The 15,724-nt window shown below is 36.7% G+C and overlaps 1 protein-coding gene across 1 annotated transcript; it reads left to right on the forward strand.

Annotated features, from left to right (window-relative positions):
- Positions 1-5,178: 5,178 nt before the first annotated feature.
- Positions 5,179-7,533, forward strand: LOC145135512 (uncharacterized). Its single transcript, XM_079069777.1, has 3 exons — positions 5,179-5,564; positions 5,651-6,040; positions 6,716-7,533. Exons 1-3 carry the CDS (start codon positions 5,301-5,303, stop codon positions 7,343-7,345), a joined length of 1,284 nt encoding a protein of 427 aa, XP_078925903.1. The 5' UTR covers positions 5,179-5,300; the 3' UTR covers positions 7,346-7,533.
- The last annotated feature ends 8,191 nt before the right edge of the window (positions 7,534-15,724 follow it).

Here is a 15,724-nt window from a genome sequence, read left to right on the forward strand (position 1 = left end):
CCTCCTGATTGGATTACCCTGGCCCACAACCTCCCGGTTGGATTGCCACACGTATTGGATACTGGGTCCACAACCTCCCATTTGGACTACTTTGTCCCTCAATCTCCTGGTTGGATTGCCCTGGCCCATAACCTCCCGGTTAGATTGACCTAAGTTGGTTGACTGACCGCACAAAGCAGTACAGTCTCAACTCTCAACCCAACCACACTATGTCAACATATACATAACACATAAAATATAATCAACAAACATCTATTCATATAATAAGTCAACAAGCTAACAAGAAACATAATTCATACAGCTCACTACCGCTTACTAGTCATCTCACAACACACTGTCCAGTTACCAACTAACCACCATGATAAAATATCCTACTCTACAGCCACAACAAAAAAGGAACAGACAAGAAAGCCTAGATCAAGAGTTCTCAGGCTATCCTACATGACTACATGCAACCCCTAGGGCACTCAACTATATGATAACCAATATACCACTGTTACAACATCCTATCATATAAGGATATATACACAGATTTAGCAGATCACTATAGCATAACAACATCCTATATACCAGGATTCAGATCTAACAAATAACCACAACCTAACAACATCCTATATACCAGGATACACAACCTAGTGGACTGACATTGGTGCCTTCGACCCACATGTATAGTGAGGAAAATTCACCTAAATCGAAGAACTCTGAAACACTGCGACACGATCCTTTTTTTTGCACTACTTGCACCCAAGAATCCACTAACACCAGAACCAGATAAAATCTTAATTAATAGCCCAAAACCCTAAAGTTTGACCCAAGGTCAAACTTGGTCAAAAAGTCAACGGTCAATGGAAGTCAACGAAAGTCAAGGTCCAAGGCTGCTGAGTAAACCCAGCATACTCAGCGTACACCCATCGTATGCAATCTGTCCTCACTCCCCCATTAATCACTTTATCCATTAAGGCCTTTTGTCTAGAGCTCAGATCTAGACTCAGGACAAAAGTTTCCACCTTTATGACTTTCCATGGCTAGAATAGGTCCAAAAGCTAAAACCCTAACGTATTAATCCATTAAGACATCATAACTCTTGCATGGAAGGGACAGAAGGACCAATATCATGTTTTTATGGTTCCTAATAACTCCATAATGGATAAAGTTTCCAACTTTATCCATTAGGATGGTCCAAACAACCAAGATCTATTCTTTAAGTTTCAAAGGGACCCAAAAGTGCATCTTTCTCAACTTAATCCCATAAGTCCAAGTGTCCAACCTTCATATCTGAATCAATATGATATTTAGATGGATAAAGTTTCCAAATTTATCCATAACAAGGTCACAAACTTTCAAGATCTAACCTTTATGCACTAAAGTAACCAAAAGCTCATAACACACAAAACTAGCTAGATACAACAAATGCATCATCAAGATTCAAGCTTTATACCTCCAGAAGAAAGATCAAGGTGAACAAGGTATGGATCTACAATATCCAATGCAACCAACACTTCTCCAATGAGCTCCTTTTTCTCCAAGATGCACCAAGAACACTCCAAAGCACTTAAAAACACCTTCTTTTGCTCACAAGGCTCAAACTAGGGCAATGGCGGCCGTTGGAGAGGTGGAGGCTGAGAATGGAAAGAGTTTTGGGAAGTTAAGGAGCTTAAATAGGGCTCAAAACCCCGAAATTAGGGTTTGGGTTCTGATCGAGTACACCCAGCATACTCCTGGTACACCCAGTGTACCAGGTTGAATATATGTGATCATCCTTTCCTAGTATGCCCAACGTACACCCTGTACGCCCAACATACTAGGTTAAATCCAAAACCCTCCTAACTTTTAACAATCATAGCTTCTTCGTTCGAACTCCGTTTTCGACGATCTTTATATCCATGGAAAGGTACTGAAGAGCCCCAATATTATCTAAATATATTGGACCAAAAAATTCTCGAACAAAAATCCATATTTCATGCAAGAACTCGGCCTATGACTTTTTCCTTTCTACCATTCGGCCCAAAACACAATTCAAGGGTTAAATCTCTTAACCATCATTACCTCCTTCCACAAGCACTAAACTTCGCCTCCTTAAAGCCCCAAGCCTTTACACAATCGACTTTCAGCCCACGACCCTAAAATTAGAAACGACAAAGAACAGGATGTTACCATAATTTTCTTGGTGATTTGGATGAAAAATAATGCATCACCAATTGTAATTATTGTCCTTGTGGTAATATTATATTTGCTCTTCTGGAGCCTTCAATCATTTTGCACTACCCGTTACTATATTAACAATTGTTTCTCCAATTGATAAGTAAGCAAAATACTTTTTATTATTAAAAATGCTATGCGTTGTTGCGTTGTCTGTAAGACATATATCTTCCTCGTTTCTCTTGCGAATATTCATATTTCTCTTCAGTAAATAAATAGAAAAAAAAAAACTTTCGACCTAGAGAAATTAAGTCATATTTTATTACTTTGACAAGATTGTGACGACATCATTTCTCATGACACCACTTGTCCCTTCTAGGTAGACAAGAAAATCGACAACATCTAAATATGTGCCATTTCTGGTTGATTTTCGTGAAAATCAATTTGAATAAAATTTGTTTCGATATTTTTTCTTTAGATTTTAGTGAAGCTTGATAAAGATCAACAAAATACTTTGGAGAGCGGCATGTACGAGACCAATGACCGTTCATTCCACATCGATGACAAAATACTTTGGAGAGCGGCATGTACGAGACCAATTTTATCATTAAGATGTGTGTTTTTGTTATTTTCCAACTTCTGGTGGTTACTTGCAATCTTGTTATTGTTACGATAATTATGACGACCTTCACGACCTCGGTTAGACATATGACTATTATGATTATATGATGTTGCATTCACTTCAAGGAATGAACTAGAACCGGTCGAGCGTGATTGATATTTTTCATTAGTAGCTCATTGTTTTGTTCAGCCACAAGAAGACATGAGATTAGTTCAAATTATTTTTTTTAAACCTTTCTCTCGATTTTTTTGTTGCAGGAGCATGTTAATGGCATAAAAAGTAAGAATTTTTTTCTCTGTATTTATCAATTATAGTTTCACCACGTAATTTTAGGTAAGAAATTTTATAAAATAATTTGTAAGCATTATACATGTGAACTTATAAAAATACATACCTGAAAATAACAAGAGCGATAAGGAGTTAGAACTCTATGGTAAAGTCGTGTTGATAACGTGTTATAAAATTTGAAGCTAAGTTAAAGAACAAAATAGGAAATGAGACTGTAAATAACTTTATTTCATTACTTGTGGTAAAAACAACCAATATTTAGATTAGATATTACTCACTATTTATACTGTTTAAAATGGTATATAACAATACTCATAGAACTCATAATAATATTTGTTATAATGCTAATAATATATGTTATAATGCTTAGTGATAACGGAGAGTTGTTATTGAAAAAATGGAGAATACAATTATTATAATTGTGATTGTAGATAGGATATATTTCCATTATGGCCCTAATGGTTAGGGAGCTGCTACATACACTAATTGACATATTTACCTTCATGTGGGGCACACATGAAAAAGGTTTACAAATTGTTTTAATATCCTACTAGGTGTGAGACCCGTATAGTACATGGGTTGATTAAAATAAAATTTTAATTGTTAAAAAAACTAAAAATTGTATTAAATCAAAATCGATTATAATGAATTACATTGAATTTATCAATTATAGAGAGTCACTTTCAATTTGTTTCAGATTGTAATGTATTCTTTTTCTATCAAAACTATTTAAGAGGTTGCACTTAAACTTCAAATGACTTTTGATCCATATAAATTGACTTCTATGATTTAAGTTAAAGTTTGATTTTGAAGCAACCAATCAATATGTGTCAAGAAATTGGTGTAAGTTTGGTAATAATATGGTAAATTGTAATACCATATAAGAAACATGGTATTATTTCGGAAAGTATATACGATTAGCTTAGAATTTTGGGTGACACAATCAAAATTGGATGCGTATTTATGATATCACTAGTTTATAACCCGTGGGAGTCACGGGTTATAAAATTAATTAAACTTTCATAATAAAAATTTATAATTATTAATAAATTATTTTAAATAAATTATTAATTAAGAGATTTATCAAAATTTTAAAGTTATTATAACTTCAAATTTAACATATAATTAGAAAATGTAAATTTGAATTTTGAAATAAATTGCCTAATATATTTACATGACACATGGCATAATATTAATGAGGAGTTGTATTAGAGTGACACTTGTCAAAAATAGATTAAAACTATTCATTTATTAGAATAGAGATAGGAAAGAAACGTATATATAACATTTATAATTTTTATTTTCAAAATTAATAGAATAAATACATTAATTAATTAATTAATCTCATTTAATACAAAGCAACCACAAAATGACATGTGAAATTATTTTATTAAAAAAAATCACAAAATTAAATGTGTCAAAACTCTTGAGAATCAGACAATAAAACTAAGCCAAAATAATTATATTTTAAAATTTTAAAAATCATCGGTACCCAAACAAAAATAAACCACCCAGAGCATTTGCACTTTTCTCTTTAAAATGTGTGTTAAAATAGATCTAAATATTTTCTTTAAATTATAACCTAAATAAACATAACTTAAGAATGGGTGATGGATATAACTGAATTTGGCCCACAAAAATCTAAGAGAACGTGCATGACATGATTAAGGTATTTCTTTAAACATGGTTAAGGTATTTGTTTAAGCAAAATAATGAATTTATCAATTTCTCAACTTCATACGTGTCACCACCACAACCCGCAAACCGCCAAATTAGTTGCCGGTGCGCCACCATTACAAACTACAAAATGCATTCCGGCATCTTCACTAACATGCAAGTGTCGATGCCCGCTCCACCACTTCCAATCATACCGCCGCCGGCTATTCCTAATTCATCATTAATTAATCATTAGATTTAATTATTCCTTCCATTAACAGAAAAACAGTTATAACATGTCATTCAAATCACTTAAAAATTCAATCGTTAAGTTAATGATCTTTAACTTTTAGTATTTTAATATTAAACATAAAATTTGTATCTAGAGAGCGTGCAGACACGACATATGACTTATGAGAATGAGTTTGACGATACAAAAGGGTGGGGGGTCGGTGGTTGTTGTTTCATTTTCTATGTTGTGCCTCCTCACTTTACATCAAAGTCACTACCTTCATTTAGTATCCCTCACAATTAAACCCAAACACCTTCACAATCACAACCTTCTCTTTTTCTCTCTCTCTCTCTCTAACAAAAAATGAGGACTTTGTGTCCAAATTTGGATAACGAAGATGGCCTTGAAACAGTGCTCGAAGTTCCCATACCGGAGGAGACCTTCGACGCCAACAGCAACGCCGTATGGAGGACCTTGAAACCAGTCATTACATCTCATGCAACGGACAGTGGCCGGAATGCAGAGGTTCAGCTCTTGCTAGGTGTCGTCGGAGCACCCCTCATACCTCTTCCCATCTCCTCCGGTCAACCAGCCATCATCAAGTCAAACATCAATGACCACCCCATCGTAAGTCATTTTCCTGTCGATTATTTTGAGATTTTGTCCGTGGTGGTGTACATGTGTAAAGTTTATGAATTTGATTGTGTTTATAGGAGGCTTCAATGGCGAAATATATTGTTCAGCAATATATAGCGGCGACGGGAGGAGAAAGGGCTCTGGATTCTGTGGACAGCATGTTTGCGGTTGGGAAGGTGAAGATGGTGGCGTCGGAGTTCATTGCCGGAGACGGAATAAGCATGAACTGTAACGGTTTGAATCTTGGTGGTAGTGTGATGAAGATCAAGAGTGTGAGAAATGGTTGTGGTGAAATGGGTGGTTTTGTATTGTGGCAAAAGAGGCCGGACCTTTGGTCATTAGAACTGGTGGTTTCCGGTGCTAAAATCAGCGCCGGCAGCGACGGAAAGTTGGCTTGGAGACAGACTCCATGGCACCATTCCCATGCGTCACGTGGACCCCCTAGACCCCTCCGTCGTTCCTTGCAGGTATTTTATCGTTTTTATTTTCGACACAACACATGTTAAAACGTTTATTTCATCAATTTTCCCTTTTGCTTTATCAATTACATTTATATACTTTAATAAAGATAAAATCTAGAACAAATTCCACTAAAGATATCAGTTTGATTACATAAACATTAGACCATAAGGTCTATTTGGTATTCAATGATTTAAACTTAATTATAATAGAAACAATAAATATAAATTTTAATGACCATTTGAACTCAATTAAAATTAAATTTTTTAAACTTTAAATGAATGTTTCCTTAGATAATTAAGCTTTATAAAGTTCAATAGTATTATAAAGCTTTAAGTAATAATATCACTAATTTAGGTCTTATTAATATAGTTTACGAATTTATGTAAATTAAAAGCTAAGATAAAAATAATTTGATTTAAGTATTAATTAAGGAAGAGTTGTTTAAATGGGTGGTATCTGCCATCTACCATCGGTTGTGGGTGATGCACCAAATTAAATTGAATATCACCAAATTAGGGTTGGTATAATTTGACCTTTGGGTACATGTTTACATCACCCTACAACCCGATGTGCCATCCATTTTCCCTACTTTTTTCAGTTTTCACCTTTCATTAAATTAATAATTATCATAAAACAATACTATAAAAATATTAAATTAATCATTTTTGGAATGTTGATAGGGTCTTGATCCAAGAGCAACCGCCAACTTGTTCACAAACTCCATTTGCACCGGAGAAAAGACCATCAATGGAGAAGATTGCTTTGTCTTAAAGCTTGAAGCAGAACCTTCGTCTTTACAAATAAGAAGCAGCAAAAACGTCGAGATCATCCACCACACCATCTGGGGGTATTTTAGTCAAAAGACAGGACTTCTACACCATCTTAAAGACTCGCATCTCATTAGAATCAAAGCTCATGGAAGTGACAACGTCTTCTGGGAAACAACCATGGAATCATCGATTCAAGATTACCAAACTGTTGACGGAATCAATATTGCTCATGGCGGCAGGACACTAGTCTCCTTGTTCCGATATGGTGAGAACTCACAAAGCCATTCGCGAACCAAAATGGAAGAGGTTTGGACGATTGAAGAGTTGGATTTTAACATAAAGGGTCTTTCGATGGACTGCTTCTTGCCACCTAGCGACTTAAAGAAAGCTGATGATCAAGAAACAGATGATAATGTAGATAGTGGTGACACGAGGAATGCCCGATTAATCACCAAGAGTAGAGGCGTTTTTTCAAAAGTTGGTGTTTCTAAGGTTGTGGATTTTGATCCTCGAACACTTGGAGAACATCGGAGGACCTGAAGGCTTGTCACATTGTTTAATTAACTTCTACTTATCTATTTTGTACATATTTGTGTTATATATACATATACGAACTCGGAAGTTTGTTTGAGCTTGTGAGCTACTCATTTGCTGCCAACCCATATACGGTATATTTTTGTATTCTAAGGAGTTGTAATGAGATATAAAAGTGATTTTTTTGTCCATTATCTCTAAATCTTGATTTAATATTAACTTCACAGTGAACATGCATACAATGTTTAATGAGATTGTGATTATAGTGACATACCTAGTCAATTAATTTTGTAGTCTTAGTTATAGGCCCATGTCTATTGTTATTTATATATATTCGTTTTAATGCTAATGAAATCATTCATCGAAATCAATGACCAATGGGCTTCTAGCCCAGCGGTATCCGGTGTTGCCCTCCTACTTGAGGTTGCGGGTTCAAGTCTCGTCGTGAACATAGGTGGAATTAAATAGTAGTTTAAGAGTAGATTAGATTTGTTGTTCAAAAAAAAATATGGCATCAAAGATCTAATCAAATCTCTGATCCGCTACTCAAGCAGTACCATCGACCGCCCCTCTCTCTGTCAATATCTCTCTCTCTCTTTCTTTTCTATTTTCTTTGCTTCTTTCCCAAGGTATCTCTCATGGCTGATAACCCTCCACCAATTAAAATCCCTACATGATTAACAACATCAAAGACAATGTTCTGCTCATTCTTGATATCAATGAGTTTAATTATGATGCTTGGCGTGAACTCTTTGAAATTCATTGTATCAGATACATATCTTGATGGATCCTTTTCCCCATTGGACAAACGGACTCTGAATGGTAAAAACTAGATTCCTTGGTCAAGATGTGGATCTACTGAACCATCTCAAAAAGGGATCGACCATTCACTCTACAATGACAAGTCTCGAGGAACTCTTTCGCGACTACAAGGATGATTGTGCAATTGAACTCGATAACGACCTTCGCACCATGCTTTCCAATTGTTTGGCAAATATTAATGCTCTGATAACCTACATGAATTTAGTGGCGTACTGATCAATAGGTAGTCACATAGCATAAAAATTATTGCCACAATTACCCACCACCGTATCCTTCTTCCCACGTTTCTTCAAGCTCGATATGTGCTCCTTCTTGAGGAGCAACGTCTTTCTCGATCTCGTCCATCCCACTAGGACTACTTATCCTCTCTCGCCATCCTTCAAACTTTTGTTGCTTCAAACCCCACTCAAAACACATTCGGAAACAAACGTCGTAATAATGCACATTTTTCAACAACTGACGGGGAGGACAAACCAATCAGCATAGCCAACTGGCCTCTTTATCGTCGTCTCAGTCACCAGTGATGTCCTTGGTAGCCCTACCCGTTGTCGTGGCAGCCCTTCAAACCTACACCAAGGTGCCCAACATCCCCATAAGCTTTAAGCTGTACCAGACGCAACTCATCACACACAAAGTTTTTCTATTACAACAACTACAATCTTTTTCAACCACAATACTTTTGCAAGACATGTAGAAGGTATTGGACTACTAATGGGTTTCTAAGGAATGTTCCAATTTGTGACAACCAACACATGTACTCTTTAACTAATATATATATATATATATATATATATATATATATATATATATATATATATATATTCAAAATTATCAATTCACATTGAAATTGCAAGACGAAATCTCTCTAAACAAACATATGGTTGAAAATTTATGCATTGATGAAAAACGTTACCTCTCGTTTGAATCATATTATCATATCATAGTCGATGCTGAAAAATCTTGATGGATCCTCGACGCCTACTACCCCGACGAACTCTAAATGGTTCAAACGATATTCCTTGGTCAAGATGTGGATCTATGGAACCATCACACAACCACTTCCTACTATGATACTCAAAAAGGGTTCACTCTTTAAGGATGTTGTGCAATTGAACTCAACAATAAACTTTGAAACATTTATGATATTTCGGCAAATATTGATGCTTTGGTACCCAAGAACACTTTAGTGATATACTGATCAATGGGTTGTCACATAACTTTAAAAAACATTGTTGTTATCTACCAATGCATCATTCTTCCCACGTTTCTTCAAGCTTGGTATATGCTCCTTCTCGGGGAGCAAAGTCTTTCTCGATCTCATCCTCCACAACTAGCCCAATCAAACCACTCATCTTCCCCTACCATTCTTCAAAATTATGTTACCTTAAACCTCACTCAAACCACATTAAAAAACAAACATCATAATAATATATGTTTTTCAACAACCTACACGGAGGACATATCGATCAGTACAGCCAAATGGCATATGTATCATCGTCTCAAACACTAGCGTTGTCCTTGGTAGCCCTACCCGATGCCATGAAATCCCTTCGGCAGGAGTTCACCGCCTATATAGGTTGTTTATCGACTGTCAGTCGCCAATCTGCAACAACAACTTCACCATAACAACAAAATAGTGTGCTCGAACCTACACTAAGTCGCCTAATAGTAGGTAATCCAATCATGTTCAACACTTCGGCATATATTGTTCCCATTACTCCACCTTGGCAATAGTTTCCTCCTATAACTAATAACTACTAGACAAGCAACATACCTAATGCTTTCTCCACAATGGTGCTTTAAGTCCCGACCAATGTTGGATGGTATATGGATACCCGTGCCTACGGGTGAGCATAGGCCAGTTTGGACCCAAAATCGAACCCAGCCCAATGTATTGGTTTTAAAATATTTAAAACTGAACCTTAAACCCAAACTGATGGGTTCGGTTTCTCGGGTTTTCGGTTTTCCAGGCTCGGTTTCGAACTTAAAACCAAACCCGTTAGAAACTTAGCTTAGTGAGAATTGATTAGTTGGTGTTGCCTTATATAACAGATGAATATGACATATGTTTCATTTTTTGTCCAATGTTGGACAAGTTTGAGAATTAAAAGAAATAACTTCGCATGGATATGGGATAAGCTATTTCGAAACAAAATAAAACACACAATGTTACAGCCAAGATTCGAACCTAGAGCATTTGTTTTGATTGTACAACATTGTAACCACTTGGACAACTTAGTACTTGTTTCTAACTTCCATTACATTAGAGTAATATATATATATATATATATATATATATATATATTCATAAATCGGCTTGTTCGGTTTTTTCAATTTCTAAAATTTCTGAAACCAAACCCGACCTAAAATTTTCAGTTTTAGAAAAACTCAAACCCAAACCATCAGTTTATTTTGTGGTTTCATTTTTTTGGTTTTGATTTTATCGACTTTTGTCAGTTTTTCGGATTTCGAGTTCGGTTTTTCTTACCTCTACCTGTGCCACATCTCATATTTCCCCAGACATAGGTACACTATCTTCTATTAGCTCTAAAAGACCATTTTTAATTCAAACATTATTGGGTATGGCTCATCCATGTCCCTCAGCAACATCGGAAAAACCCAAAAATCTACATTCCACCAACCCTTACATCTAAACAAGGTCCTTATTACACCCGTTGTCACTAAAAATGTCATATATGTCCACCAATTTACCAAAGATAATAACTTACTATGAATTTGACAAATTAGATTTTTGTGATAGATTTTTGTATCTATCAGTTCCTCCTTCGATGTGACAACCTTCAATGTGACAAATCAAGTGACTTATATCCAGCCACTCAGTATAGTGTTGTAACATCATGTTCTGGATCGTCCGTGATTTAGGGATTTGTGGGTTGCAACCCGGGCATGAAGAAGCCCCGGGGGATGGGACGAGTTGCTGGGAGCGTAGGGCTTCTCGTCACCTTTCCGTGGATATAAGGTTCGTTGTAAATGGACTTGTAACGAAGGAGCCATGATAGTTTGAAGATTTGGCAAGTTTAGCCCTTATTGTGAAATGTGTGGCAATTGAGTACGCGGGGCGTAATTATGCGTACGCTCGGCGTACTAATGTGCGTGGAAGAAACGTGAAGGCCACCTAGTACGCTGGGCATACCATTGGGTACGTTGGGTACTAGGTCCTGGAAGAAAACCCTAATGTTTTGAGGTATCCCTATTTAAGGAACAATATGCCTTCATATTCAGCCACCATTTCCAGCACCTTACCTCTCTCAAAACCCTAAATCTCGTTTCTTAGCTTGTATGAGCATTGGAGGCTTATGAAGTGATCTTATGGAATTCTTTTGAGAAGAAGGAACTTTGAAGGAAGAAGAGTTGGCATTCAAGCTTTTGGATCTGATTTTCATTGTGGATAGAGCAACATTCATAGGTATCAAGCTCAAAGCTTTGCTCTTATTTTGCATAGTTCATTTAAAGGTCCATTTTAGGGTTTATGTCCCCAAAGCTTGAAGCTTTATGACTTGGTCCACCCCAGAGCCTTATACATGTCCTCTTTGATGTATTCAGACACTAGAGTTCATAAAAATGGAGTCTTGGTTGTCAAGACCTCCCCGTTTAAGAGATATGTGGATTTTTATGGTGAATGAGTGAGATTATATGAGATCTAGACTTATACAGCCTTGATGGGGCTTAAAGTCACCAACTTTATGCTATAAGAGACTTTATTTGACCGATATTTGAGATGGTAGCCTTTATCTTAATGAGATAAGACAAATAGAGTGGAATAAGCAAGACTGGGACGTACACTGAGCGTACTCCCAGTTACGCGCAGCATAGAACTGAGCCACCCATGTTGCATGCATGGCTAGACGTACGCCCAGCATAGTGAGACGTACGCCCAGCGTACGCGCCGTGTGTTGACCCCTCCGTTGACTTTTAGGGTTTCGAGCAATTGTGGACTTTTGAGGGGCAAAATGGTCTTTTTACCCTCCTGGGATTTAGTAGAGAAGTTGACCTAACATTTATGGGATATTCATGTCATGTATTAATTAGTGGTAATTGTGACATATGTTAGTCGGGGATTAGATTAGCGGGGCGGGTGCAGGAGTCGCTTACTCCACTTGCGAGGTGAGTCTTCTCACTATACATACCTAGCGTGGTAACCAAAGTAGTGCGACCAGAGGGTCTTATGTGTTTATTTGAGTACTATGTTGTGTTGCATTATATCTATGTGATTTATGCTATGTGATATTCTGAGTATACAGAGTTTGGACCGGAGGGTCCCAGAGTTAGGACTAGAGAGTCCACTAGAGTTGTGGGACTGGAGGGTCCCACTGAGACACATCGGCCAAGAGGGCCTTACAGAGTGATAGCCTCGAGTGGCTAATGTGTATATGTGGTATTTTGGGGAACTCACTAAGCTTCGTGCTTACCGTGTTATATGTTATGTGTTTCAGGTTTTTCTCAGGATCGCGGGAAGGCACCGGCTGGATTGTACACACCAGAGAAAGAGTTATGTTTCGAGGATCCTGGATTCTTAATCAAATAAACATGGAGTTGCGTTTTGTAAATTAAATATGAGATTTTTATAAAATGTGTTATGAGAATTATATGATTTAAAAATGAAAAATTGTTTGAAAATTTACGGTGTTACAAGTGTCTTGTCGCTCTCCTTGATTCTTTACTATATAGTCATTTTTATCTCATGTAATAAAAGGAACGTGAGTTTGTCTCGTCGTGCTTATCATCTTGGAAAACGTGTTTGTTTACTTTCTGATTGTTTAAACACACATGTTTCCTCTATGAAATTGTTCATTTTGATCTTTGAACTTCCCCATCATTAGTGTAAGCTGCATAAATTATTATTTCTTGTTTTAGAATTTAGTCTATTACTCTTCTTAGTCTTTACCCATATTTATAGGCATGAAATCTTATCCTTAATATAGAACATTCTTTATTTGAATAAAAGATCATCCAATTAAATTAATAATTTAAAGCATTATAATTATCTTTTAGAATTTATCAATCAAGTTAATATTAAAATAATTAATATAATTCTTTTAGCACAATTATATAATCTTATTAATTAACTTCTAGTTATTTATTAACATTTTAATAAACAACAAATTAATTTTTAATTATTTATTAGTCTTCCTTTTCAAGCAATAACAACACATAGTTGAAGCAAATGATTTATTCGCACCAAAATAAAACAATACTCCACCATATATTGAGTTTACTAGAAATGTATTTGTAACCACATCAGGCGTTTCATAAGTCTCAACAATAGTCATTTGAAAAGCTCTTCCATTGGCCTTTGGTGCTTAAATTTTCTACCATGACCACCTATATATATCTAAGATTTCTATCTCCAACATTTAGATAGTCTGCCTTTAAATGATCTTGGGATATGCATATAAAGCACAATGTCCCATCACTACAATCAGAAGCCAAATGATCAAGGTCTCCACTCTTAAAATATGTTTTTCTTCATGGCTAACATTCCACTAGGTGAATCTTATTGTATTTTGGTCACGTTTTTGAACTACGTCGTTTCCTACAAGTATTGTTTGGCCCAAAAAAATGTAGGTTTCTTCGACTCCTTGATACTACGAGCTGAGGGTACCAGTGGACTACTCCCACACAAGAAGTCTGAAGCTAAGGTGGGAGTTACGATTTTGAGGACGTACTTGGACCCCTGACTCCAGTCAGAAAAAGACCTTGAGGAGCCACCATGGACTAGTCCTAGATACACTTGACTTGCCCTGATGATGAAAGAGATTGAAAAGGACTCTAAGGAACCTCTGCCCTCCAGTTCCATCTACACTCTGGCGACCCTTATTAGAATTTCTTGGGAAGATTCTTTTGACTTGCCAACAGAGCTTGAGCACCAACTCCTGAAGAGAGATTCTAGACTCTTCAGACACATGTGTAGTCAATCTAATATATACAAAACAAACAGCTAAAACCTTTGTCTTCTAAAAGACGAAGTAAAAAAACTTAATGGTGAACTAAACGGTTTGAAGAAAGGTACAAGTAGTTGGATGTAGGAGAGAATTGTCGCAAGGGAAGCAAGTATTAAGAAAGCGGTACATAAACCATTGGATTGGGCAGCGACAAAGGAGCCCCAAAAGAAGGAGGTCATTATCAGTGGTCGTGGACTAGAGGAAATAACAGGTGGTGTGGAGGCACCTCAAGGAAGGAAATAATGTCTTTTCTATTTAGCCAACTAGTAATTGTTACTTTTTGCGGTTAGCTTACTCTCTTAATTATGTTGGATAAAATTTTCAGATTTATTTCTCATTTTATGTTTAGATCATTTCCTTTTTAATGATGTTCTCTTTGTATCTTAATGGTTCTTATCCTTTTCTCTGATCTCAACAAGCCTCCACCGCAGATTGGAAGGTAAATGGTTTCATCACCAACATGGATTCCCAAATATCATCTCTTAAACCCCAAATGTACTCTTATACGCTCCTTTCATCCATAGCTACATGGTGTTCAATAAATTTGGTGGTGTATTCACCAACATTTAGGCTTTTTTTTCTTTAATCATAAGAAATATGGTTCCAATAAACTTATGGCACTATGGGGGAGGGGGTACTCAGAATATATGCTTAAAATCCTCTAAAGACATTTTGTCTACCTTGTCTTGTCCTTTCACGTAATCTATCATATCCCATATGTACAAGCCTTAACCCTTCAACATACTAACTACATATGTCACTTTGTATTCATCAGCGTATTTACTAGTTTTAAAACAACTTCCATCTGCTTGAACCATCTCATCGTGGGAATCGGGTCCCTTTATGCATGAAAACGTGGTGGTTTGTATGTCTATAAGGTTTTGTAACTACATCCCTTCCGCCATTTAGAGCCATTGTTGGTATTTTGCATGCTAGGTGTATTTCTAGCCCGACGGCCTTACTCGTCACCTTCAACATATCCAAATCAATCACCACTCTAATTCACTACCCTTGTACTTAGGAAAGTAGAGCTAGTAGGATCACTTAAATCACCCAGGTGATCTCCTCGACCAACTCGTTTCTTAAGATTGTTGTAGTCCATTACTCACTGGCTCTGCCTCTTGCTTGAATTGGCTAGGAGTTACCCATCCAAGTGTCGCAGGCTACCCCTATGGTCTTTCATACAAATCCATAGGCTACCCCCATTGTCTTCCATGCAAGTATCACAAAGACAACTAGCATCCTACATAGTTAAGTGAGAAGACTCACATTTCTCAGAAAGTCGGACAAATCTCAGCTCAACGCCACGAAACAGGTGCTACAACCCACTTATCGAATCACACAAGGCGACACCTTAGTCTACACTCTAGAACTAGTAATTTAACCAAAATTCAACATGGTTAAAAAGTCAACGGTCAATGTTGACTTTAGCAGGCTTTCACGTCGTGGCCAATCCACGACCATGTTGTGGCTGATGAACTCAGCCCCGATCTAAAATCTCACTCGCAAACAAGTCTACTACCACGCCGTGGCAATCATGCTTCCACGTCTTGGCAGGGTCCGTCTGAAACAGTCACGAATCCCCTAGTCGCCACGTCGT

Source organism: Lactuca virosa, chromosome 9, assembly GCF_052849685.1.
Source record: "Lactuca virosa cultivar CGN04683 chromosome 9, Lactuca_virosa_CGN04683_v6, whole genome shotgun sequence".
Taxonomy (NCBI): Eukaryota; Viridiplantae; Streptophyta; class Magnoliopsida; order Asterales; family Asteraceae; genus Lactuca; species Lactuca virosa.